The sequence below is a fragment of the Columba livia genome, chromosome 2 (assembly GCF_036013475.1).
Source record: "Columba livia isolate bColLiv1 breed racing homer chromosome 2, bColLiv1.pat.W.v2, whole genome shotgun sequence".
In the NCBI taxonomy this organism is placed as follows: domain Eukaryota; kingdom Metazoa; phylum Chordata; class Aves; order Columbiformes; family Columbidae; genus Columba; species Columba livia.
The window spans coordinates 15,927,951-15,952,471 of record NC_088603.1 but is presented as its reverse complement, the minus strand read 5'-3'; the positions used below and the strand labels follow the sequence as shown (position 1 = coordinate 15,952,471).

At 40.2% G+C, this 24,521-nt stretch overlaps 1 protein-coding gene across 5 annotated transcripts in view; it reads right to left on the bottom strand.

The window, feature by feature from the left end:
- NRP1 (neuropilin 1) overlaps positions 1-24,521 on the bottom strand; it is a 115,805-nt gene that overhangs the window by 6,385 nt on the left and 84,899 nt on the right. For 2 of the 5 annotated variants that reach the window (XM_065050514.1, XM_065050513.1), the window contains exons 10-16: positions 23,285-23,616; positions 18,476-18,620; positions 15,455-15,559; positions 12,430-12,489; positions 5,191-5,328; positions 1,086-1,357; positions 492-585 (exon numbers count right to left, since the gene is read on the bottom strand). In XM_065050514.1, the coding sequence (XP_064906586.1) occupies positions 492-585; positions 1,086-1,357; positions 5,191-5,328; positions 12,430-12,489; positions 15,455-15,559; positions 18,476-18,620; positions 23,285-23,616 (1,146 nt within the window). Of the gene's footprint in view, positions 1-491; positions 586-1,085; positions 1,361-5,190; positions 5,329-12,429; positions 12,490-15,454; positions 15,560-18,475; positions 18,621-23,284; positions 23,617-24,521 lie in introns of all 5 variants that reach the window. The other 3 variants (XM_065050515.1, XM_065050512.1, XM_065050516.1) reach the window with 3 other exon arrangements.

Genomic DNA, 24,521 nt, shown 5'->3' with positions numbered 1-24,521 from the left:
AGAATTACAGGACAGCAGAGGACAGTGTAAGGGGCCATTTCACCTTGTCTGTGTATTCTGTAAGGGTTTGATATAGTCCTTTAAAGTAGAGTTCAAGTAGGCTTGGTAGTAAGTGATCTAAAAAGGATGAATAAATAAGATTGGATTTTGAGCATCAGCTAAAACAGGGAAGATCATTAGGAAAAGTAGAGAAATTTAAAGAGACCAGCAATCTAAAATATAGGGAAAAATTTAAGAATGTGAATATGATGTGACCCATGTCAGTAGGATGCCAGTTCTGATCCAAAATATTGCAGTTGCTGCAGTACTGAGATGACGCCAGTGACACTTCATACGAATAAAGCTATGGGCCAGATCAGGATGTATTCAGTGCAAAACTTCTTATATAGCCAATAATATCTACCCCTTTCTTACAGCTAAAACCAGCTATCAGAACAAAATAAATAATGTTTTGGCTGAGATATCTTTAAGTTCTTGCTAATTATACTTACTTCGGCAATCCTCTTGTGCTACGTGATTGTCAATTTTAATATCATCCACAGCAATTCCTCCAGTTCCTTTTCCAATTTCTCCCTCAATAACGACCTGGCAAAATAAGACAATGTTTACATTGTTTTCATATTAATACACAATTTCAGCATTCAGGATATCTTAGCTAATTGTTAACAGACATCTTCACTTGTCATGATTCCACATCTTCATGTACATTGATTGTGGCCTGCCAATCTACACTGTATGCCCTTATGAACCTATATATATGCAAATGTTAATTTTTATAATGTCATAACTTCATTAAAGATTTTTATATCAGCAGCAAGACTGTGGCAAGAATGCAGTTTTGTGATAGATGAGAAATGATTTCTAAGGTATTTATTTGGCCTTTGATAACAAATTGCTTGTATCACTGTCATCTGAGATACCATGAAATATGCTGCTATTATTACTGTCACAGCAGCAGCACCTCACCTGTAGGTATAATACTGTCTACATAAATCCTTCAGCAGCATCTTCCGCTATGGTGTATAAAACATGACAAGCAAGGTCTTACTGGCCTCGGCTCTGTTAGTTCAGCAAGCTGAACTTACCTGATAGTGTTTCACAGACTTGTGAAGAAGAACACGTCCTTCCTTCCAGCTATTTGCCTGGTTCCCGCTCAGGGTCCACAGCACCTGGTCATATTCATCTGGCTTTTGGTACCGCAGTTTGATCTTCAGGGTGCCGACGTGTGGGCCAGACATGTGGTACCAGAAAGTCATGCAATGGGCTGAGTTCTGTGAGTAAATCACGGGGCTCAGCAGTCGGGCGACTTTGCCTTTCTGGCTTTCGTCAGCTTGTGAGTAAATGAAATTGCCATCTCCTACTGTGACAGAAGGACTGTGTTAGGAATAGCCACGAGCTTTCATTTTCTTTGCTTACCTAAGAAGTCCCAACCACCCCTGAATCATTTTGCCTTTTTTTTCTATACTGATGGGTCAAGTCTCACAGCCAGGAGAGTCAGAGGGCTTTGGTCTGGGAGCTCTAGGAAAGCTGAGGGCCACAGAAATGATCAGAGGGATGGACCACCTCTCCTATGAGGAAAGGCTGAGTTGGGGTTGTTCAGCCTGGAGAAGAGAAGGCTCCAGGGAGAATTTACTGTGGCCTTTCAGTACTTAAAGGTGGCTTGTAAGAAAGATGGGGACAGACTTTTCAGCAGGGCCTGTTACGATAGGACAAGGGGAAATGGTTTTAAACTAAAAGACAGGAGATTCAGACTGGATATAAAAAAGCAATTTTTTACAATGAGGGTGGTGAAACACTGGCCCAGGTTGCCCAGAGAGGTGGTGGATGTGACATCCCTGGAAACATTCAAGGCCAGGCTGGACAGGGCTCTGGGGAACCCAATCTAGTTGAAGGTGCCCCTGCTTATGGCAGGGGGTTTGGACTAGATGACCTTTAAAGGTCCTTTCCAACCCAAACCATTCGATGATTCACTGGTTCCCTGACTTCTTCTGGTGGACTCCTTTGCTGTTCACTCGGTTGCTTTGTGCTGAGAGTGAACCCTAACAACATGTTTACTACATGGCACACACAAGGCATTTGCTTTTGGTCAGGGAAGTAGGGAAGAGCATGTTTGGTGTGACAGCATATGCTCCGTTAGTCAGCGTGCACCTCCTGAAGAGAGCAAGCCCTAGTTCAGCTGGCTAGACAGAAGTCCCTGGGGCCTACTCTACACTAATTGTGCAAAGAGCTATTTTTAATCTCTGTTTAAAGTAATCTGCACTCAAGGAGGCAAGATTAGAATGGAAAGAACACTGGAGGATAAAGTAGCTTCGAAGAGCCCTGGTCAGAGATCAGGAACTGAGATCTAAACAGTACTCACAAGCAGAGCCTGAGCATTGTCACAAATGATGCAAGAGTTGCTCCCTTGATTTTTGTAATAAGATATTGAGCTCGGTATATTTGTGAGCCATTTCCCAAAAGAGTAAGATTATGGCTGGTATTTTCTGAAGAGCATAATGGATTTGTTATACATGTTGAAATCTGAACACCTAATACCCTTAACTTGGAAAATTACTTGCTTAATCACACTGGGAGAGAAGCACGTGGGAGTGTGATTAGTTTGGAAACAGAAAATTGCTAAGTAAGATACTGACTACAGAGAAGTGCTTCTGATTTACACCAGCCAGGCATCCATCCAGTCAGATTTTGAACAGCTTCTTTGCAGAGAATTATGATGGAAAAATGCAAGGTTCATCCTGGTGTGTGTAAGAATAGATTGCGTGTGTAATACACTCACACGAAAGGGTGGAGACAGGATTTACTGGCATTGATACAAAGTTATTTTGAAAGTAGGAAGAAAAAAACAGTAGTAAGAAATACTATTCCTCAAAGGCTGTAGTAAGTGTACATATCTCTGTTTATATCAACGCTTAAACAAAAGAAAAGTAAAAAGAGGCAAAAGAAGATGTTTTGGAAGGGTGGTATTTTGTTGTAATTTGTCTTTGCTTATACATGATATTCTTGAATTTCATTTGAAATAATGGGTAATTGAGACTTGCTGGACTGTAATGGTATAGTCCTACACAATGAAATCATTAGGATGGGCATTGCTACTCTGGGTAGAATATGAAGAATGAGGTTAATAAAAGTTGAGACAGGAACAAAGAGGACTGGGTTAAACCCAGTGGCTGGAAGAAGTGGCCCTAGTGTAGGAGAAAGAGAAATTTTCTTCTGACATGAGAACATGAGACAAGGACACTTTTGTATGCATTTTTCTATGGACAATCAGAGATATCCTGGTCAATAGGCATGTGGAAGTATCTGGTTTTTGAGAGAATTTCCTAGGGGAAGATCATGTTAAATTGCCAAAAAAAATTAGGCTTTTAAATTTTTTTTTCTATCTTCCTGCAGTAACATCTTGTTCAGCTTCTTCAGCAGGAGTGCTTGTGCCTATATATTCTTTCCAACTTTTCTTCTGTACAGCACAACATGTGCAAATCTCATCAAAGAATTGTGATAGGGAAATCCAAAAGAAGGAAAAAAGGAAAATAATCCCAGCATTAGGATGGCTGTCTCAGTTGGAGGACCTTACTGTGGCCAGATTTAATCACATTATGAATAATTTGAAATGTCATACAGTGTATCCTGCTGTCTTAAAGGAATTACTGTTGAAGATAACTTTTGTGGAGTTTGTTGAGCTTTATACATGTGCAGCTGAAAGCCAGATGTGTCTGGGAGTTGCTTGTTGCAGCTCTCCCAATATACAGAGTGGCCTTGCTGTGTAGTGGTGGCACTGAGGGGCTTGGTTGGGATGTCAGTGCCACTCAGGCTGCTCATGGTCTGTGTTCACAGCACTCGTTCTGTACCTGCTGGCAGGTGAATGGCAAACCTGGTAGGTGAAGGTGACCTTAGAGTTGAAGGAAAATTTTGGAAAATATTGAAAGTGCAGTAAGGAGCAGAAGTGGCTGCCTCTAAGACTTACAGAAGCTAAAGCTAATGGAACAAATAAGTCTTCTGCACTAGCAGGGCCCAAAGGAAACAACAAAATCTCGTTTGAAGAATATAATTTCTTCTTCTCCTGACTGAAGACAGGTTCAGTCTCTCTATAATCCTTGGTGTCAAAGTGCAGATAGCTCTCATTTCGAGAGTATTATTGCAGTGCTGGGTCAGGAACTCTGTCTTCATTGTCTTAATTAGAGCTTTACTTATGCATGCCTTTTAGGTTTTGTCAGTCTCTGGCTAACATAGCTTTTAACCTCTTTTCAATGTCAGATTCTACCGAGCCATTTCACTTTACATCAATTTTTCCACCATTACAGCCTTCACTTCAGCTAACTACATTTAGTTAATTTGATGCCATTTATTTGTACAATGCCATTTATAGTCAAAGTATTATAAGTTGTTTTTTTTTTTTTCCCTGAAACTACTGTACTTGTCTTAAGATTCAATTGAAAATGCCTCAGATTTTAAAAAGTCCAATTTTGTCTAATTTCCTTGTCATTCTCATTAGGCAAAGGGGTTGCAGAAGTGGGAAGGGGGATTCATCTCAACACATTTGATTAATCTGCACGTATGCAGGAGAGAACACTAAAGTGAGAGGCTGTGCAGGTCACACAGAGCCTGCCCTTCTCCACTACCCAGCAGCATATTTATTGCCTAATTATGCAGAGCCATGAGTTAAATACTACAAAACCAACCAATCAATTTCCCAGGGTGATATTTCTGGAAAAACTGTGTGTGAGCAAAGGGATGGCTATGATCTCCAACTCCTGCTGGAGAGGAGGAGGGCATGGAAATACGTTCACCTGGGAAGTTTCACTTACAACACCTTTCTGTGGTGGGCAGTCCCTGTAACTACAAACAGGAACAATGTGTTGTTTGTTTATGACTGAATCACTTGGTAAGTGATATTTGCAGAATATTTGAACATTCAGAATTTTTTTCTACCCCAGATTATGGTTATCCAAAGGCAAGACAGGAGAAGAGAACATCTGCAACTCCTGACAATAAATGATCATTATTCCCCAACAGAAAGGACAACTATAGTCAGTTGTGACTACATCTAACAGGTTAGGTTGCCTGGAGAGTCATCTTTGTGACTCTACAGATTTTAAGTATCATACACTCTCCTTTGGTTTTGGCAGGCATGTTAGTATTAAAAAGAATAACCTCTTCCCATGTAAAATGGCTAAATCATGAACTCATGTTTACCTGTGTGGTCTTGAATTGGCCCAGTTTTGCTGGTCAGGATTGCCCACTTTAAGTCCACCTGGTTGTCATGCTCCCAGTGGCACAAAGTCTTTTGGGATCCCCAGCCAAAGCCACAATTGAAGTTGTAGAGTGGCAGCTCTGCAGGCAAAGAGGGAAAAGAATGGACAAAATGTGATTATTGATTGTGTAATTCAGATTTGATACTTCAAAACCAAATGCATGCATTTGACCATTAACAGCACGATTCCTGAAAATCTGAAAAGCCATAGCAAGAGCAGTCCTGCTGGGAAACAGATGAAAAATGACTATTTCTAATAAGTGGTGTGGTTGTTTCTTGTCTCTTTATGACCCATATTTTGGGATTTTTTGTGGTTAGATTAATGCTTCTGATTTGTCCACATTAGCTGATAACTGTGTTGTAACATATATGACTCAAAAAGAAAGCTCTGGCTTGCTTATCAGATCTATTTGATGGTTGGTAATATCTATTTGTACCGTAACTGTCCAACGTTTTGCCACAACTCACAATAAGATTTGGACAAAAAAGAAAGAAAGGGCAGAAACACTAATGGAATGTCCTTGGCTGGAAAGAATTTCTGGTGAAATGTATAGTGTGTGGCTTCAGTAAGGAACTTATTTCAGCATCTTCCAGACATTTAAGTGGGTCCACAAGATGGCAGCATTGAAATGGATAAATTGAGATGGAAAAGGGACAAATGTGGCTGATTGCCAAATGAACTCAAAATAAGCTTCAAAACAAGCTCCATGTAAAACAAGGGAAGTCTGGTATTATGGTCAGGATGAGATCATATCTTGTTTTCAGCTTCTCTTCAATTCTGCCCAAAGGTTTAATACATAGTAGCTTATTTTCTTCTATTGAACTTGGAATTTGAATGGAAAGATTATACAAAGATAGCATATAAATCCCTTGAATTTCTTATTTTCAGAAGCAGTTTGAAATCTTTTGATTCCTACCCCATTGGTATGAACCTTTACCTCACCTTGAGCAATGAGAACGCCCAGTAGAGCAATACCCTTCCCACAGTAATGTGACCAAATCCTGAAGTCTTTTCTCAGGCATGACTCATGCCTTATTAAAGGAATAACTTAGGTTTACTTTAATGAGATGTTTTGTGCAAGTATGAACTAAGAACAAAGGACTCTGTGCTCCCATCAGTATCAGCTCTGGGGGAAGAATTGTGTTCTTTTCTTTCTTGCCCATTATATATGTATAACAAAAAGCCAGGAAAGATAATGCAGCTTCTAGAATGTGTTTTGTTTATTGTGGGAAAATATGGATAAATATGGGAAGTGTGTTGGGACCTGTGGCTGGCCAGACCCTTGAGGTGGAGCTCTTCCAGTCTGAAGAGGCAAAGACCTCCTCCTCCTCCTCCTGCCCAGGAAAGACTGGAAATGCTTTTGAACTCACAACCCAGATTTTAATGGAAAATTAAACTAGAATAATCATTTTATCAACACAGAGAAAACCTCAGGTGAGTAGGTTGAGGCAGAATGGATATAAAAAGTGTTCATCTATCATCCTCTCTTTGCCTGCTGTGTCCTTGCTTGACAAGTCCTTGCTCCAAGACACAGTTTTAACTCAACTCGCTGAATTCCTGCATTGCAGTCACTGTGCCCTCTCTTCCCTGGCCCCTAGAAAATTTCTTTCTGTCAGCAGAGAGTGTATGGCAGCTTGTGCCCCTTTCCTCCGCCTGTCAGAACCACGGCGGTGCTGCGGCATCTCTTCATTCTTTGCTCCTTCCTTTCATCTGCCCCATCCCGCCTGCCTCCCCCCTCCCTCCCACTGGCCTCCAGAGGGGTCTGCTCCACATTGTCACGAATACAGAATCCTAACTGGGAACAAATGAATTAAACAGATAATGTCTGGCACAGGAATTCAATGTGGAGAAAACACATTTCCTGGAGGACCCTAACTCTTTCCAGGAAAGAGGCGGATCATGGTGAATGATCTCTCTTTGGGCTCAAAATGCCAAAGAAGCAGAAATCAGCCTGTGCACATGTGGGTACAGAAAGGCAATCCATTATGTTTCTTTCTTCAGTATATGTTTTTTTTCTTTTTCTAGGTAATGGGGCCATGATCAAAGACATCTTGCCCAAAAGGGGACATCTGAAAATCAAGGGCAGTTTTTAAAGAAACTGAGTGACATTGAAATGAATTAAAGGTTTTTAAGTTTGTGAAAAATAGCTTTTCATTGTCAAGGAGGCCTAGGGAGAGCTATATTGCATGACTTTGACATCAGAACCATGAAACAGAACTTTAGAAAAGGTATAAGAAAACGTAAAACAAAATTAATCTTATTAATCCAGAAGGATTATACCGTGATAGCCTGTGTGGTATTCAAACCACAAGAAAAGAGAACAGTGGTAGATAGATCACATCAATCTGAAGATATCACACAGCATAAAGGAGCAGAGAGCACAAAGAGGTTGAAAGGACTGGTATTGTTCAACTCTGAATAAAAATAAATAGCAGAAGACACAGGAGAAGTATGTAAATGGGTGAGGAATACAGAGAAGGAAGATTATTCTGTTTTCTCCATCGCATAGCCCGAGAACTCAGATATCCAGTGAAGTTCAACATGGATCAAAGGAAAAAAAATCTCATGTGATGTGAGCAAGACTTGTTTCCCTTGAATGCTGTTAAGGTGGAACAGAATTCAAAGAGAACCAGACACTGAAGTGGATAAGGAAAATATCCAGAATTTAATTGTTAATTCTAAAGTGCGGGGGGTGACAAAAGCCTTTTGCTTCATGGACTGAAACCAGCTCTGAACCCTGAGATCTCTAATCAAAGTTTCAAAGCAGAACTAAATTTCACAGCACCACCTAATAAAGAATTCCTAGCTCTTTCATTTGAAATACGTAGTCCTGGAAACTGGCAAAGAGCCTAAGTCTGATATGCTTTGGCTATGCCTATGTTCCTTGGCTTTGGTCTTGCAGATGGTATGGTGTATCATAAAAATGAACTTATTTTCCATGAAGAAGTTAATGAGAATCCCCTGAAATTGAGAAAGATTTGACCAGTGACCTGCTCTCAGTTAGCTATTTCTTGCTAGGTTCCAGTTGTTTTTTCAAAAGCAATTGTGTTAATACATTCCTTAGACAATCACAGCAATGGGATTGAAGGTCAAAGGCAAAGCATTTCAGAGTGCTCTTATTTTATGGGCTCCTTAAATATGCCATCTCTTATTGTCTATTCTTATGTCTCTTCCAATGCTTCTCCCAGGGACCCATAAAAAGAAAAAATAGACCTGATAGCCAATTAATAATAGACACTTGTAGCATCAGGATAGGTTCATTAGCTGTATGGACAATGGATCTGCTCCAGCAGAAGACAGAATAATTCAACACTTCTATTAAAGGTCCCAGGGGGCTGATACAGTAGCTCACAGTAAGATACAGGCAATCTGTCCTCTTTGTCCTTGAACTATAGCTGGGCAGCTCTGGTGGAAGGAAGGAAAACAGGGCTGAGTAGCTTTTGGTGGGCTCCCTCTACAGCACTGGCCCATTCCCATGCTGGGATAATTCTCTTGCCAATGGGTGACTGATCTCCAGGTTTGTGTGTGTGGAGAGGATGAAGAAAACCAGCTATTATGTAACCAAATAGCAGCAGTTCAGATAAGAATCTGAGAGGGAGGTGTGACGAAATCCCATATGCCTTTTTCAAAATGTAGGGTACGTGACACTGAATTAAAACAGATTTATCCTCTCAAAGAATAACCAACAGCTGTACTTCTTGACCACATCTTGCTCACAGCTGGAACCATTACTGCATACGAACAAGAAAGTAATTTGAAAATCTAGTTGAGTGAGTTTCTTGCAAGTCCATTAATCTTTTGTGGCCCACAGACTTTGACATGTTTTTATAACTCCTCCAACAACCGGCAAGAAGGAGCATGATGGCATTGAAGATGCTATGAAAATTCTCTATAGGATGCTCTTGCCAAAGGGTAAATCAACATTAAAATGGAAGATTACAAACATAATTTGGACCACTTCAAAGCAGTATACTGGGTCTGATTCGTATTTGCATTTCACCTTTTTATACCACTTATGCTGGCAGCACAGAATTACCTTAAATGATAGAAAATGATAATTTAACTGCTTTAATATCCATTTATTGATGCAAAGTTGTCCCACTATAAATGGGAATCAGACTTATTCTACCTTTATATGATTTCTCAGCATAGATTTTGACCTCAGGATTTCTTGATTATATTTTCTGAAATAGCTGTTATGTGTGAAAAACAGTATACTTCTTGAACAGTCTGCTTTACAAAGGACTGAGCTTACACACTGAGAGCACATAATGTAAATGAACAGCTTACTCTGTATGTAAATAGCTAGGAGCCAAGCATTTCAAATAGTCCTCTGGAATGTAAAAGATGTGTTCAAAAAGACTTGATGTTGGTGATTCTTAGGACTAAGGCGTGAAAGGTATTTACCTTGACAGGCAGATTTGTTAAAGGTATCTTTTTAAGTTTGAGGAAGAAAGTAGATCCTCTCTTAAAAAAAATCCAAACCTTTAAACATTCTAGTAGTTTGAAATAATGATTCTTTGTTATTTTCTCACAAATCGTTCCTCTTGAAATGAACTGTAAAAGTCTCCTTGATGGAAAGCTTGTTTACACATGGAGGCTTTCCAGTTATTTGCTCTTAACTGTTTCCATAGTGTATGAAAGCTGGTCAGAATAGGATAGTCTCAGGCTTTGACACACACAGACGTGTTAGTCTAGGATAACAAGATTAGGGGTATTTGCAGGCTGGAATGCAGGCAGGAGGACAGCAATACATGGTACCAGCACCTCTTGCAGAAGTACCTGTGCTGCAGCAGGTGCTGCTACTGAGAGGGCAGGGCACGAGCTGCTGTGGCCAGTGCTGGCCCGGTGCAGAGCTACCTGCTGGAGCCTGCATCCTGCGACTGGAATAGCTCGATGGCTTGGAGTTCACTGTTTCCCTCAAGCTGTATTAGCATCTTAAGGTAAACCAGCCCTTAGATGGAATTAAGGCTGAAGCTGAAGGCCTTGGTGTGTTAAATTCATACCTTGTTCGGTTTAAAAATAGCTGAAAGTGCTGGAGTGTAGTGATTCCCTGATACTCAGCCAGCTGAGGGCCAGAGAGGCCCCTGAGCAGCTCTGTAACTTCAAGACCAGTTTAAACTACATTATTTGTGGCTACCACAGCTCCCAGCTGCATGGCTCCTTGCTCTGATGTGCTTCATTGTGCCTCCCGGGTCCAGTGTGCCCCTTCAGCAGAAGGAAATTCTTAAACCACCTTCATACCAGGAGGGGCTTCCCCATGTTGAGGAGAATTTCCATCTGCCCCTTTTTGGGAATTTTCTGGCTGGTTTTCAGTGAGGGCTTATGAAGCAGCTGGAAACCTTTATGTCTTAAACTGGAGATTCTGGAAACCTTATTCTTATTTATTAGCATCTGACTGATCTCTATCTATGATCTTTGTAATGTGCTGCCATGTGGGAGCCTGGAGTTTGGGATGTGAACTCGTCCCTTATTCCCTGGAAGGAAACAGTTCCTACCAGCACAATGCAGGGAAGTAGCACTGGCATGCTCTGAAGGGAACCTCAGAAACTCCTTTAGCAGAGAAAAACACTTGGCTCATCACAGAGTAAGCAAAGGTGGTTCAGGAGGAAAGGAAGGAGAGAAAATGAGGATATCTTAATCTCTGGCAGAAACAGTCAGTTTGTTACTGGAGATTCCCACCCAAGCAAAGGGGATTAAACACTACCTGTAAACACAACTGGCACTGGGGAGGAGGGAGGAAAACCGCATTACTCAGAGGCACTTTATGAATTTGAAATTTGTTTAAAGGTAAGAAAAAAAAAGTCTATAAAAAAATCCTTCATTTCAGCAAAATAGAAAGCTAAAAGATCGTTTCAGACATAAAAACTGAAATGTCTTACTCTAAAACCACAGCACAGTATCCTTTTTTCCTTTGCATCCACCATCTCCAGTAGCCCTCCAGTCCAGTGCGGACTGGGGAACCGCGGTGTGGAGGTGTGTCCCGTGAATCACAAAATCACAGAATGTCAGGGACCTCAAAAGATCGGAGGCAGGCCAGCCTGCCATTGTGTTTGCATCGCTCCGGTACTCCACAGCCTCCCTCTGCTCATAAAGCAGGGCAGAGCTAGGAATAGCATATGCTGACCAAGCCAACTGAATGACCCTGGAGACAAATTTTGAGGGGAGTAAAAGCCTTTGCCTCTGCAATATCAGAACACAGAGGCCGAGACTGGGAACAACGTCTGAGATAAGTCAGCTTTACCTCTTAATCAGCTCGACATCATCAGTGTCCTTTAGGAAACTTTTGCATTATTAGTCCTTTCTTTTACTTGAGGCAAGAGCGAATTGTATCACACGCTTGAGGAAACAATGATAAACACTTACCCACCCCATTAATAAATCACTTGCAAGACTGTGCCTGACTGTACATTAATGGAGGAAATGGGAGTAACTGAAAACTGACCTCTTTCCTGCTCTAGAATTATTAGTGCAAAGGATTTCAAACTGCTGCTCACGGTTTTTGGAGTTTGGGTTTTCTGCCCGAATCTATAATTTCCCGCACTCCCAGTAAATTGTACAGGATATTAAAAAATGGTATGAAAACCGTGGAAGCAGTAAACTAAAGATTTTAAAAGCTGCTAGTTATTGTATTGATTAAGTAAAAGGACCTGCTGCCAGTGATAACTTGTTTTTTCCCTTTTCAAGTTTATGGTAGCAGTTTATGTAACGCCATTTTGAGAAAACTTGATAAAAACAATATTGCAATTCTGCCAGCTCTCTGGTGGAGAAAACTGGCAAACTTTACTTGTCTTAGCTTTGTAAAAGCATGGGTATAAAGAGTGAGTGGGCCTTGTGGCTTTGTTTTTGTTTTCCCGGAGTTTGTAAACACACTTTGTGTCACTGACCTGCCACATTTAAACAGAGTGCACTGTGTGATTAAATTAGCTTAATTTTGTCAGCATTTGGCATTTGCTGATGCAGAAGGAAATCTTGTTCTTCGCTGTGTCTACATGTGGATGAAAGGAAAAAAACATTTACCGTACAGTGCTGAGAGACCAGATGCTTCTTTACTTCAGAGACTTTTAGGGAATGGGAAGTCAGGAAGTGCTGCAATCCATTATTTTGTCTCTGGTATGAAATTTGGTTATGGAATTTATTATGTTTCTGATAAGAAAATATATGGATATATTATTTTTACCTGGTTGTAATGTATTGTCTATTACTGTTGGCTTTTCTGTATTCAGCACGGTAGTACCACCTGGAAAAGAAATTATGCATATCATGATACATGGGATACAACAAAGGACACAGCAGTCATTAGGAATATCCTACATATAAATCTGAAATATCACCATCTTTATTAGACCTGTAGGTAACTGAGTATGTGAGCTTAAGCAGGAAAATATGACATTAGAGAACTGGTTTTCTTTATCAAAAAAGAAAACAAAACCTCATAATTAAATAAAGCTGTATATCTTTGTAGTCCTTGCAAACATCAGCTAATCAATCCTCACCACAGTCCTGTGGCTGTTCTTATTTTATAGACACCGACTTGCTCCAAATCACATGAGAAGATAGTGCCTGATGTCCATAGCACCTGCTAGCAGCCACCAGTTTGTGCACATCAGGGATGTGAGGTCCTTCAGCCCCTGCCAGGCTGGGTCCTACCTCTGGGTTGTTTTGCAGGTGCCTTGTGAGACCAGCTCACCAGAGGTGCATGGGAATTGCCTGGCTTTAGGCTACAGTCTAAGGCAAGTTTCAGGTCTGTCTCAAAGAGCAGGAGGAATTAAGGACTTCCCCTTTGTCTTCTACTTTAAGCAGATGAACAAGAGGTGAGTGGGGTCATGGCCCTCTCCTGAGCTCACTAATTGATATTTTTAAAATACTTGACTTTTTAAAGTAAGCCTCATATTGATAAAGGAAACAAAAAGCAAATTAGCACAATTATAAATGCTCAGTGGGGTGCTGATTGCCAGTCAATGGCTTTTATTTTCTCTAGCAAGCAAGTGCTTAAAGCATTATAGAAAGGATGACTATGATGACTTCCAATGAGAATGAATGCCCAAGCTATATCAGCTTTATGTTTGTGAGAATGATCTGACGGGAAATGCTATAAGCCACACAAATAGAGTAGCTCTGTATGGGGTCCCAATAGAGCGGGAAGGAGTCTGGCCTACAGCACAATTACAGTTAATTGCAAGGGAGGCTTCACTGTGATACTCACAGATGTGCAAGTGCTATCAGGGAAGTGGCTCTAACAGTTGTACCCATGAGAGTGCAGGCACTACGCTCGCATGGGGAGTGCATTAAAGAGGGTAAGGCACTGATGAAATCCCCTCTGCGCTGCCCTGCTACCCATAATGGGCCATGAGATTTGCATACTTTCCTTCTATGCATTTTGGAGGAAGACAAGAGTGTTTACAATTGAATTATTGGTAAAATCGTATCTGTGGATTTTAGTGTCATGAATAACATCATGCGCACAATGCAGTGTTTCTACAGTGTCCAGAAGAACTGGGTGTGCACTGCTCAGGGTTTCTAGGAGTAATAAATCATACTCACATGTCTTCACTTTCGTAAAAAGGCAATGTAGTAATTTTCAATTTTATTGCTGAAATCAGTTCAGCTCCCCAACTGAGCCAGTGCTTAGGAAGGCTGGTGGCTGTTCCCTTGTTTTAGAGATTATAAACTACTCCCTAAGCACACCTGCAATAATTGCCAGAGGGAGTTTCTTCTGCTCAATAAGCTTTCCCTAAGGGACACGTGGGATGCAGTCCTGAGATCCCTGAAGTGCAAAGACTATGAGTGAACAGGAATAGATCTGTCTCGTTCCTCTCGTGCAGCCTCCATCTATGTGAGATATGTCTCTACCTACTGGGCTTTGCAAGCCAGCCCTCAGTGTAAGGCTTTGCAGGAAGCCTCAGCATTTCCTGACCTGGCGCTTTTCTTTCAGAAAAATAAATAAATTACGATGTTTAGTAACACTGAAAGCTTTCTGAGCTACCTTAACACAATACAGACTATTTTGTCAGACTCCCTGCATGGCTGTTTTCAAAAAGAATAAGATTCATCTGAGACACTGATTTGAAAAGCAGTGACAGTGACCGTGCGGTGTCTTTTCTACTCAAGAATTGTTTTTCAATTTACGGTTTGCAACATGCATTTACAGGAGACATTGGCAAAGCTCAGAAAGGGTTTGATGCTGAAACTGCACTTTCACTTGTATTAATAGCTGCTGTCAGATGTTCTACTTGGCTGCTTCCAAAAAGCCAATCTCTTACCTAAGGTTTCCCAATGTCGTCTTGGACAGTTATTGCCAGATTTTAATGATATTTTATATCATGGATATAAGAAGCAATAAACATTTATTAGATAAGTACACCAGGGAGCAGTGATGAAATAACTCGTGCCACTGTGTCCAAAAACAGGCTCACTTACTGTAGATGTGTAGATCTGCTACAGGAAGATCTCATCAAACAGATGCAGAGCTTTGAGGAGCAAGTAACATCCAAGAAGAGATCAAAAATGTAGTGGTGCAGTATCAGCTCTCTCACGACAGTGGTTTTGTGCAAAAGTGGGAAAATATGAAAACTAGCAAGCTTCCTCTGTTCCAGAAACAGACTATGTTATGTTTCTCCCTCCTATCTTTCTGCTAGTGATGGCAGCTTGAAGAACATCAGCCCCTCTGTGGCTGTAATTCAGTGTTGGTGGGTAAGCTCATGGAAATATATCTGGCAGTATGAGTATGTTTTGATGAAACAAATCTGCTTTGTTTCTGTCTGGGAAGAGTTGGGGGCTGAGATCTGAGTTCTATGCTAAATTTTAGGTATGGAAGCATTTATATATCTTGAATCTAAACAATATTTAATTTTGAGTTCTTCAGTCTAAGATAATAAACCTCAAAAGGTTTGTCCAGTTTTTTTTCTTAATAAGAAAAAGTTTGATTAGGACATTTGATTAGACACAATTTCTGCTAAAAAAAATGCCCTCTCTTCCAGCCAGTCACTATTATTTGCTTCAAAAATTACATAGCTGAGAAAACAATCAAAAGTATTGTCCTATGTAAAAGGCAGATGCCTGTGTTATGACAGCACTGACAATGCGAACTGCATACCAATGTCCATTTATGTTGAGTGATTAAATCAGTGCAAATGTTTAGCTGGTAACTGGTGATGGATATGAGCTACAATGAAGCTGCAATGGAATGAGGATGGTTTCTGCACCTGTCAGTTGGTAGTCATCACCTGTGCCACTGTGACAGTTTGCCTGGTCATCATCACACTCATCCATGGGTTTGCCTTCAGAAACGGTAGGGACGGCCGTAGGAGCTGAAACAAAACCCAGTTGTTCAGTTAAAATGTGCTGGAGAATCAGCATGCAATTTGCAGTGATATTTTGATGAGCACCCTATGCTGCCCTCATGTATTGTATCTGAGGAATGAAGTAACTCTACTTGGAAGGTTAATTAGTATTTCATTGCAATGGGACGTACCTGTTGTGCCTCCTTGTGCCAAGGCACGCTGCCGTACCGGAGCTCAAGAGCTGAGCGGGGCTGGGCTGCAAAGCCTCAGCCTGCCTGTTCACTGAGTGTTTGCTGTTCCTACCAACAAAGACTGAAAGCCTGGCAAGGCAGAACAGGAGACTTGGCGAGGGCTAGAAACCCCATAATTTCATTGCAGGCCAAAGTGCCTGAGAGTGGGACTGCACAGAGGAGCAGGAGAGGTGCATGCTCAGGGTGGTAATTCTCAAGCACCCACCACATATTGCTGAAGAATCCTGTTTGCAGTGCACATGTAAGAGAGGAAATGTCTGAGCAGAGTCCTGGTAACAGTGGAAGGAAGCCAGTGTGATGTAGAATCACTTTGTGCTCAATGAGGAGATATGGAAGGAGTTTCTTTTGTTTTTGTTGAAGTTATAAATAAGACATTGGTGATGGTGGCCCTCCCGGACACCTGCCTGTTTCTCATTGGTGATTGCTTTCCGGTAGCTGCTGCATAACCAGTAAAAGTCCGACCTTTGGTAATAGTTAAAAGCTTGAGATCTGTGCAAAGTGCCAGAAAATGTATCTATACTGCAGTATCTGTAAAACATACCACATCTGGAAAATCAGAATACAGGTACTTGGTGTTATGTTCAGGTTCATGTTTTGTGCTACATGTATAGTTCCCTGGCTTGAGATAACTACTCTGGGAATGTGATCCAGGCTTTTGTCTGTTCTTATCCACTGTTATGTTCATTAAAAATGTTTTGCTCTCATTATAAGCTCTGCAATAATGCACCAGGTTGTTCTTTATCCTTCTACTGCTCCCAGAGCCCACTAGTCACATAAGATCTCATGCACTGATTTCTTGGCCTGAGAATGCCAGGAGGAATAGTAGTTTCTGAAGTAGCTATACTTTGGGATGAAACATGGCTCTTCAGGATCTCGACCTACACTTTACAGGTACAATCTAGCCCTAGCAAAAGAAACAATTCTATACCTATTATGAATTATGCAGAACATCTATTCCCCACATCACTTAAAAAACCCCTCTGGGAGCTCTCTCTAGCTTTCTACATCAAGTTTCTTGTCTTGATCTTCATGCCCCTGTGTAGCCTCAAGCTTGCCTACATCTCTGCCACCATTTCATACAAGCACCCCCTGGGATGCTTTGAGCACATGAAACTTCCCCTTGCTCGTTACTGCTAGAGAACTGATTTTTACTCCTCTCTGTGCCTATCTCCATACTTCTTTTCTCATCTCACCTCCTTTCCTGCTTAGTAAATCTCAAGTGACGACTCTTCATTCAGCTCCCTCCTTAAGATACAGTTATACCACAAAGTTGTCCTATTGTGCTTCTCCTACAGGTAAATGGGAATTGACCTCACCTATCTTCAGGTAACCTACTGGTGAGCATCCTTCAAAAATACACCATAGCAGGAAAACAAATGCAAGTACATGTGTTGCAGGGAAAAATTATACTTGCTGCTGCAGTTTTCCTAAAAGCAAAGGCATTTTGCCTGGTCAGTCTTCTCTTTGGCTCCTCCATCTCACTGAGCAACGTGTTCTTGTAAGGTGGTCTACAGACTCACTTCATGATGTCTAGGTGGCTACAGGAGCCCCATGGCTGAAGGACTTTGCCCACAGGTGATGGGTTTACATGAGGCAGGTGCTGGGTTTTCTCTTTTTTTTTCTGAGCTAGTAGCACAATAGTCTGCATGAAGTAAGTATTCCCACAGGAAAGGAGGACTTCCTGGAGGAACTAAGAAGTATTTCCAACCTCCCCACTTTCCGGGCCAAGCAAAAAGTACACTTATTCAAGCTGGCCTTCACTAAAAAAACAACACAGAACTCTTCAGTTCTCACAGCAAACGCCTCCCACTCTTCCGCCTTGGGGGAGAAATGGTGAGAAAGAAACGGAGGCAGAGCAGTCGGTTCCATTCATCTTGAGAGCCTGTTCAGCTACTTCTATACAAGGTATCATATGAAACCCTGACTAACATGGTTCATTACTCTGTGTATTGTTAAGCTGTGTGGTTTATAAGCCACACCACTAGACCATCATCCAACAGATGAAATTGTGAAATTCATGTAGTGTTATCTGTAGTTATCTACAAAGTTAAATAATTATTGTTTATGTAATAAGAATCAAAGCTTAAATTCATGTCACAGTCCAAGGATAAAGTCTAAACTTTGCTTTTCCTGGGCTTTCATCTCCTACATAGTCTTGCAAAATTAAAGCTTGGTGAGGAACCTCTGCCCCCCAAAAGGAACAGCACAGAGCCTGTCCAGCCAAGTAATCATTGCCCACCATGCTGTCTGGTGTGACTTTCGCATCCTTTAATGGAGCAAGGGACATAATTGCTATATTTAGCGTAAAGATCCCTCTGCATTCCCAGAAAACATCTCTTCCAGGGTTGTATCATGGTAACATAAAATATAAGTTCCTGTCTATTATGTCCTAATAGCTCTGTGCTTCTCGAAAGTATAATCATAAGGCTGCTTAAGGGAATAGAAAACCATGTGGAGAATATCACTGTGATTCAACAAAGAAACGGCAGAAAGAATAATATTTGTGCCTTGGGCATATTCAAATGTCTGCAGAGAAGGAACTGATTAGGCCAAGAAACAGCACTAATGACAGTCATGGAAGCGAGAGTCCAATGTGCTGCCTGTACAGACACAGCAGTGTTCAGAAGTAGTGCAAGCGGAGAATATATTTATGAAAATAATAAAGTGCGTTCATCTCTAGCAGAGCAATTACCTTCAAGTTCACAGCCCAGCAGCTCCATTCGCAGCCCCAATCCACCGTGTGTGGCTCTCTCAGGGTAGACACGGATGAATCTTGTCACTACAGGTTCAAAAGTCCGCAGTTCAGGCGTGTCATAGTTGGTGTTGCCTTCAAAAGTCTGCAAAGCATGACAAATGCTACTTGTTTAAAACAAAAAAAAAAAAAAAAAGAAGCTATTTTCAACAATTATCTCAATTATCTTTTTTTTGCTTCATTCTCTAGCCTTTGAATTAGGGGAGCGGTAGGCCAGACTCTAACCGCTTGATAAGTGCCAGGCATTCCTCCCCTAAATGAGAATGGAAAATACATAGTTAAAGCTGCTTGGAAAAGTAATGCATTTCATTTTTCATAAATTCAGTAGCAACCAATCCATCAGGGTCATAACAAGAGCTGAGTGTTTAATGAGACATGTTTTTAAATGACGCTCTGATCTGGGGTTTAACTGGGTGACATTTTCAACACTTCTGAGGGAAAAAAAAATGGCTGAGGTGAAGATCCTGTCACCTTTTAAGTGGTTACAATAATAATCCAACTATTCAAGAGAAAATTTCAATTTGATTTCCCCCAGTGACAGAGTTTCACAAGTTGTAGTTATTTCAAAAGGCATAAATTAAACTCCAGGAACAGTAACTGCAAGAGTTCTTCCAGTGAGCCTGCTATTGAATAAGAATAAAAAGAAAGAAAGAAGAAAGCTGCTTCCTGACAAAACTGCAATATAATCTAACGGGCAAGGAAGGTCAGCAAATGTACCTTTCAGACAAAAATCTCTTCTCCGAGTTGCACTCTGGGTTCTTCAGCCATAATGCAGCTCTCAATGGCATTTGTTTGATACCTTCAGCTTCTCTTGTCAGTGATCTTTTGCATATAGAAGTTCTAATCTGTACTTATAGCAACACCTTGGGTGCCTCCATGGAGACGATTAGTCCTTAGAATGAATTAACTGTACAAAGAAGCAGTCATTGCCATGAAGAGTTTATAACCCAAGTTAGGGAAAAGGAGTTATTTTTACCCTATTCTATGGTAAAAAATGACTTTGGAATATCATATCGAGAATACTCTAAAGTACAAAATAGGAACACGTATATAACAGTGAAGAAAAAGTATTCTCTATTTTTGTATTAATTACTTAAATGGCAAAATATTAAAAAACATCTTATTTGAGCTGGAGTTCGAATTTGAGATTTCAAGTGCTATTTATATTTCCAACTCTTAGCTGTGAATCCTGAAGCCTTCTTCAAGAAGAAACCACCAGACGTCTTTCATTTTGGATGAGAACAAAACCCAACCTGCAATGAACTCCTCCTGTTGATCTGGGCGCAGATAAATCAGAAGCAACGAGAAAAGCTGCCTGTATTTCCCAAGGCACAAAACCAGTATAGTTAAAACTGATTGTTGCTTGTGTTTTCAGTGCAGTCCTAAAAGCCTTGCTTGTTTTGACTGTACACATCTGCATTATGAACCAATGCTCCACAATCCTTTCTGGCCATTGGTTAGAGTGACAGTCACAAAAGCCAATAATGGTAGGAGACTGTAACCTACTAAATTAAAAAAATAATTTCAACATTAATGCTTCTGCTTCTATTTCTTAGGAGAGATTGTACCTCCAAGGTGGCTTCAAAGGGCACTGGTTGACCTGGTGTTCTGCCAGTGCTTGGAAGAGAGTTGTCAAGGATTCACATGTAGATAGCCTGTCAGATCTAATTAACATGCAACTACATATTATTATATTTGAATAACAGTATAGTGCAAATGATCAGAAAAGCTACCTACCATATAAGAAAGAATGAATGCCACTTTATATGTAAAAAGTAGACAGACACATGTATCTGAGGAATCCTTGCTTCCTTTTTAATAGTAGTCTTAATAGCAACATATAATAATGAAAACTGTTTTATAAAAGACATCAGTACTGGAGTACTGACACATAGACATTAGAATTCAATAGGCATCTAGAATTATATTGAATCATAATTATATTGAATCATTGTCCTTTGTAGTGCAGAGCTGCCTGTGATTCAATTTTGACTGCTCATTTAAAATATGTACTGGTATTCTTTGTCAGGGATGAGAGAGGGATATACAGTAAAACTTCACTTTGTGAGTGTCTTTCATACAGGCTATGTCACAAATTGCTTTACTTCGTTACAAAGATAAGTTATGATAAATAATAGCTAAAGAAAAGCTAAACTGGTGTGAGGAGCAAGATTCTTCCTAATGTCTTTTAAAATCAAAATAAATGTGGCAGAAAAAAATTAAAGGATTGTTGCAAACGACAAGGTAGTCAGAATTTTATTGTACCAGAAATCATGAAAGAAGGTGTAAAAAAACCCCAAAAAGGTCATCAGTAGGTAAGTGGAAGGAGGAAAGAAGTATGAAAGAGAAAGCTGAGTTCATTGAGTAGGCTTGAGTTAGACTATGGAGAAGAAATACTAACTGTATCTTGAAAAAAAATGGCATTCTGTGATGCTGTTTGACAATCTGACTGATGTTCAGTCCTTTGAGTGCTTGAGCTAGGCTAAAGGGGGGAACTTTCTGCACATCCAAAACCAGCAGAAATTGGGTCAGCCACAGAGGACAGAGTTCTGGTAGTCTTAGTGAAAGGAGCTGCCGGCATGGATGACAAGGTCATGTTGAGAAACAAGGTGATGTTTCATCCTGTGGACATATTCTGTTATGTTTAGCTTGTCATTGCTCTTTCTTTTCTTAAAATGCAGTTGTTTGTTTATTGAAAGTCAAGACATTAACCAGGTGAAACGATGTGTTTCATTTCATGTAACAGGGCTGATTCTAATCCACATTCCTGCTGTGACTCATTCTAGCATTGTGTCCCATCCAGCTCCACTTACGTTTAAAAATACTATGTTCCTGTATTAACATTCTAAATCTCTCAGACTCCCAAATTGTAGGATTTATCTGATTCTCTTTGACAAAAACTTGTGCTTCAGAAGAAAGTTTATTAACTGTCTTAAATTTTTGGGAAGGATTATAATTATGTTACAAGAGGTTTGAATTCCAGCCCTCCCCATTCCATTAATCTTGAAAGTTTATTTCTGCTGGTGATGAAAGCCGGGGATGGGCTCAGTGCGTTAGTTAGCACACTAGTTTTCTTGTCAAACTGCTAACTTCTGACAATGATGGCAAGTGCTCATATTAAAAAACAGAAAGCCATACAGCAGACGGTGCTCTGCTTTGAAAGCATATGGCATTATTTTTTTCCCTCGTTGAGCCACAGTGTAGAAGTACATGTCAAAACAACATCTATTTTAGAAAGAAAGTGGTTAGATCCCATTGTTGATTTACACTCTCTTCACACTTTATGATGAAGTCAAAACTCATGGTAACAAGAGAAAGGAGCTGACTGCAAAGGCTGAATTCATTTAGTTTTAATCCCCAAAACAAATGATGAAAAGTGATGAGAAGTGAGAAAATGCAGACATATTCAGTGAGATTAAAACAGGAGAGAATGAAGTCCAATATTTACCAAATGTGCCTGGGAAAGCTACATCCATGGGCCCACCCAGTTTTTCCTTTAAGGAAACATAGGTTTGTCCAATAGATGAGTCTTTATAGCAAAACAGCTTTTACATCTTATTTTCAGACTAACTCAGCTGAGATATGGAGCAACTCTCAGCATTCCCATCTGCCAAGCACCACACCAATTTGACTTTTGAGGGCGCATTTTTGGTATATGATTCCCCCATCATCCCAGTACTGCAGCATCAGTTTCTAAACAAGATGGTATGCCCACCATTTTCCTCAAGGAACAGGTTGTGGCTGAAAAAGGGTTATGCCTCGTGAGGCAAAAATGAACTTTGTGAGCAAAAATAACAAAATGGAATTTGGGGTAAATAAGCTAAACAGTCATATCCTGAAAAGCCTACACTCAAAGAAAAAACAAAATAGGTGCATTTCCAGAAACTTTTCTGGGCCACACTAATTTTCTTTCCCTTGGCATCTAACCCAGCAATTCGTTTGCCCCTGTTCTGTAAATGTGTTGCAGTTTCTGCTTGAAACTATGAACCAGCTGCCCTTTGTTCCCAAGCAACCTCCAAGATGCTTCACTTGTGACAGTACAATAGTACTTTTTACTTGGGATGGGATAACACATCAAAAACTCCATTGCTCTCTTTCAGAGGAACTTGGATCAGGCCATTACAGAGAGCCTGTGAAGCTCTCAAAGCAGTCCACAGGCAGTTCAGAAATGCAGCAGGTTCCCCATTGAGTTAAATAACACTATTCTCGTTCTACAGCTCAGACAAAAAAGAAGCAAAGGAAAAGTAATTCAGTGTCTCAAATAAATTTATTCAGTGTCTGTGGAAAAGCTGCAGAATGACTCTACTTTTTTGGCAGTGTTGCATGTCACAGTATCACAGTATGTTTGGGATTGGAAGGGACCTCAAAAGATCATCTAGTCCAATCCCCCTGCTGGAGCAGGAACGCCTAGGTGAGGTCGCACAGGAACATGTCCAGGCAGGCATACTGCCATTGTATGGGATTTTGGAGTAACGGAGGGCCACAGAGACACAGCACCCTTGTCAGAAATCAAGTCTGATCTATCTGTTGAGTAAACAAAACCTTTGCCACAGAGGTGAATATCCCAGGGCCAACTCCTGCCCTCAGCCATGGTAACATTCCCACAGCATCCCTCCTGCTGCCCTAGGAGTCCTCCTGCTTGGTTTCATCCCAACCATGTGTCTTTTCTATGGTCAGAGATAGAGGTGTAAAAAATTAATGCAAGCTCTTTTTTTTTTTTTTTTTTTAATGCAACTTTTTCTTTCTTACCTTTATCTTTTTCTTGCTGGAATCCATGATCATTTTCCAATCTGATCCATTGTTGCTATAGCCAATTTTGAATTTTTTCATGAATACTTTGTTTTCTCGGTGCTTGCCTCCTTGGACGATTATGCCCCTCACTTGTTTTTCTTCACCAAGGTCAATCTGAAGCCATTCGTTTGTATATGGATGAGTAGTTGGTGGTAGCGCCCAACCTGAACGGCTTGTTATGAGACGAGCATTTTCTGGGATCCAGTTTCGGTCAACTTGAGTAGATGCGGTAATCTGAGAGTCAGGAATGAGCCCAGACACCATACCCAGCATCCCAGAGCAGGGATAATCTACAGAGAAAAAAACAAATAAATAGTTAATCTGAACAAGCACCAAAACAAAAACAGGACATATCACTCAGTTCAACTATAATAAGCAATTACTTATTTCTTTCTTATATCCAAAACAATCTTTTTGGATTAGTATGTAATTTTCATGTGTTCAAACTTGCACATCCTAGTTTTGGCAGGAAGTACCAAAATACCATGAGTATTTCTGGCTTGATGGGAACAAAAAGGATCAGAAAATCCTATTCTATTATTTTCTATTCTTCTTGCTAAGGCACAGACTGCAGGGTCACATCTGAATTTGTGAATATTTCTCTAGAAAAAGCTTCAAAAATCAGCCCAAATCTGGGTGCAGATTACTTAATTTTGGTAACATTGGAAATGGAAATATTTTATACATTCTGTAGAATATAATTTATTGCTGTATTTGAGATTTTCCTTTGTGTTTCTTTGGTGTCTCAGGCTTTCTCAAATGATACAGAAGCTAAATAGTATTTTTATTGTCCCAGATAAATAAAAGCTAGAAGTAGAAAAAGCTGCTAACAAGGAACTAAGATTTCCATTATAGAACGCAGCAGCAGTTCTGTTGATATTACCTTTATCTAATCTGAAAATATTTCATAGAATGACCTGCAATTCTGTAACATCATAATCTGTAATCTTGTTTTCCTACTGTATGTAAACCAGTCCTAAGAAACATTTTTAAGACTAATGAAACACCACAAGGGAACAAAAATCCCTAAAAATATTAAAAATTAGTGCAAATTAACTGTATTAATTGCTATAAAATGATGCTAGATATTTTTTAGAAAAATCATATTTGTAAAAAAATCTTCAATGATTAATCTTTTCTTTAATCTGTAACTTGTATTTTCTCTTTACATATAAAATGTCTTCATTTTGTTGGA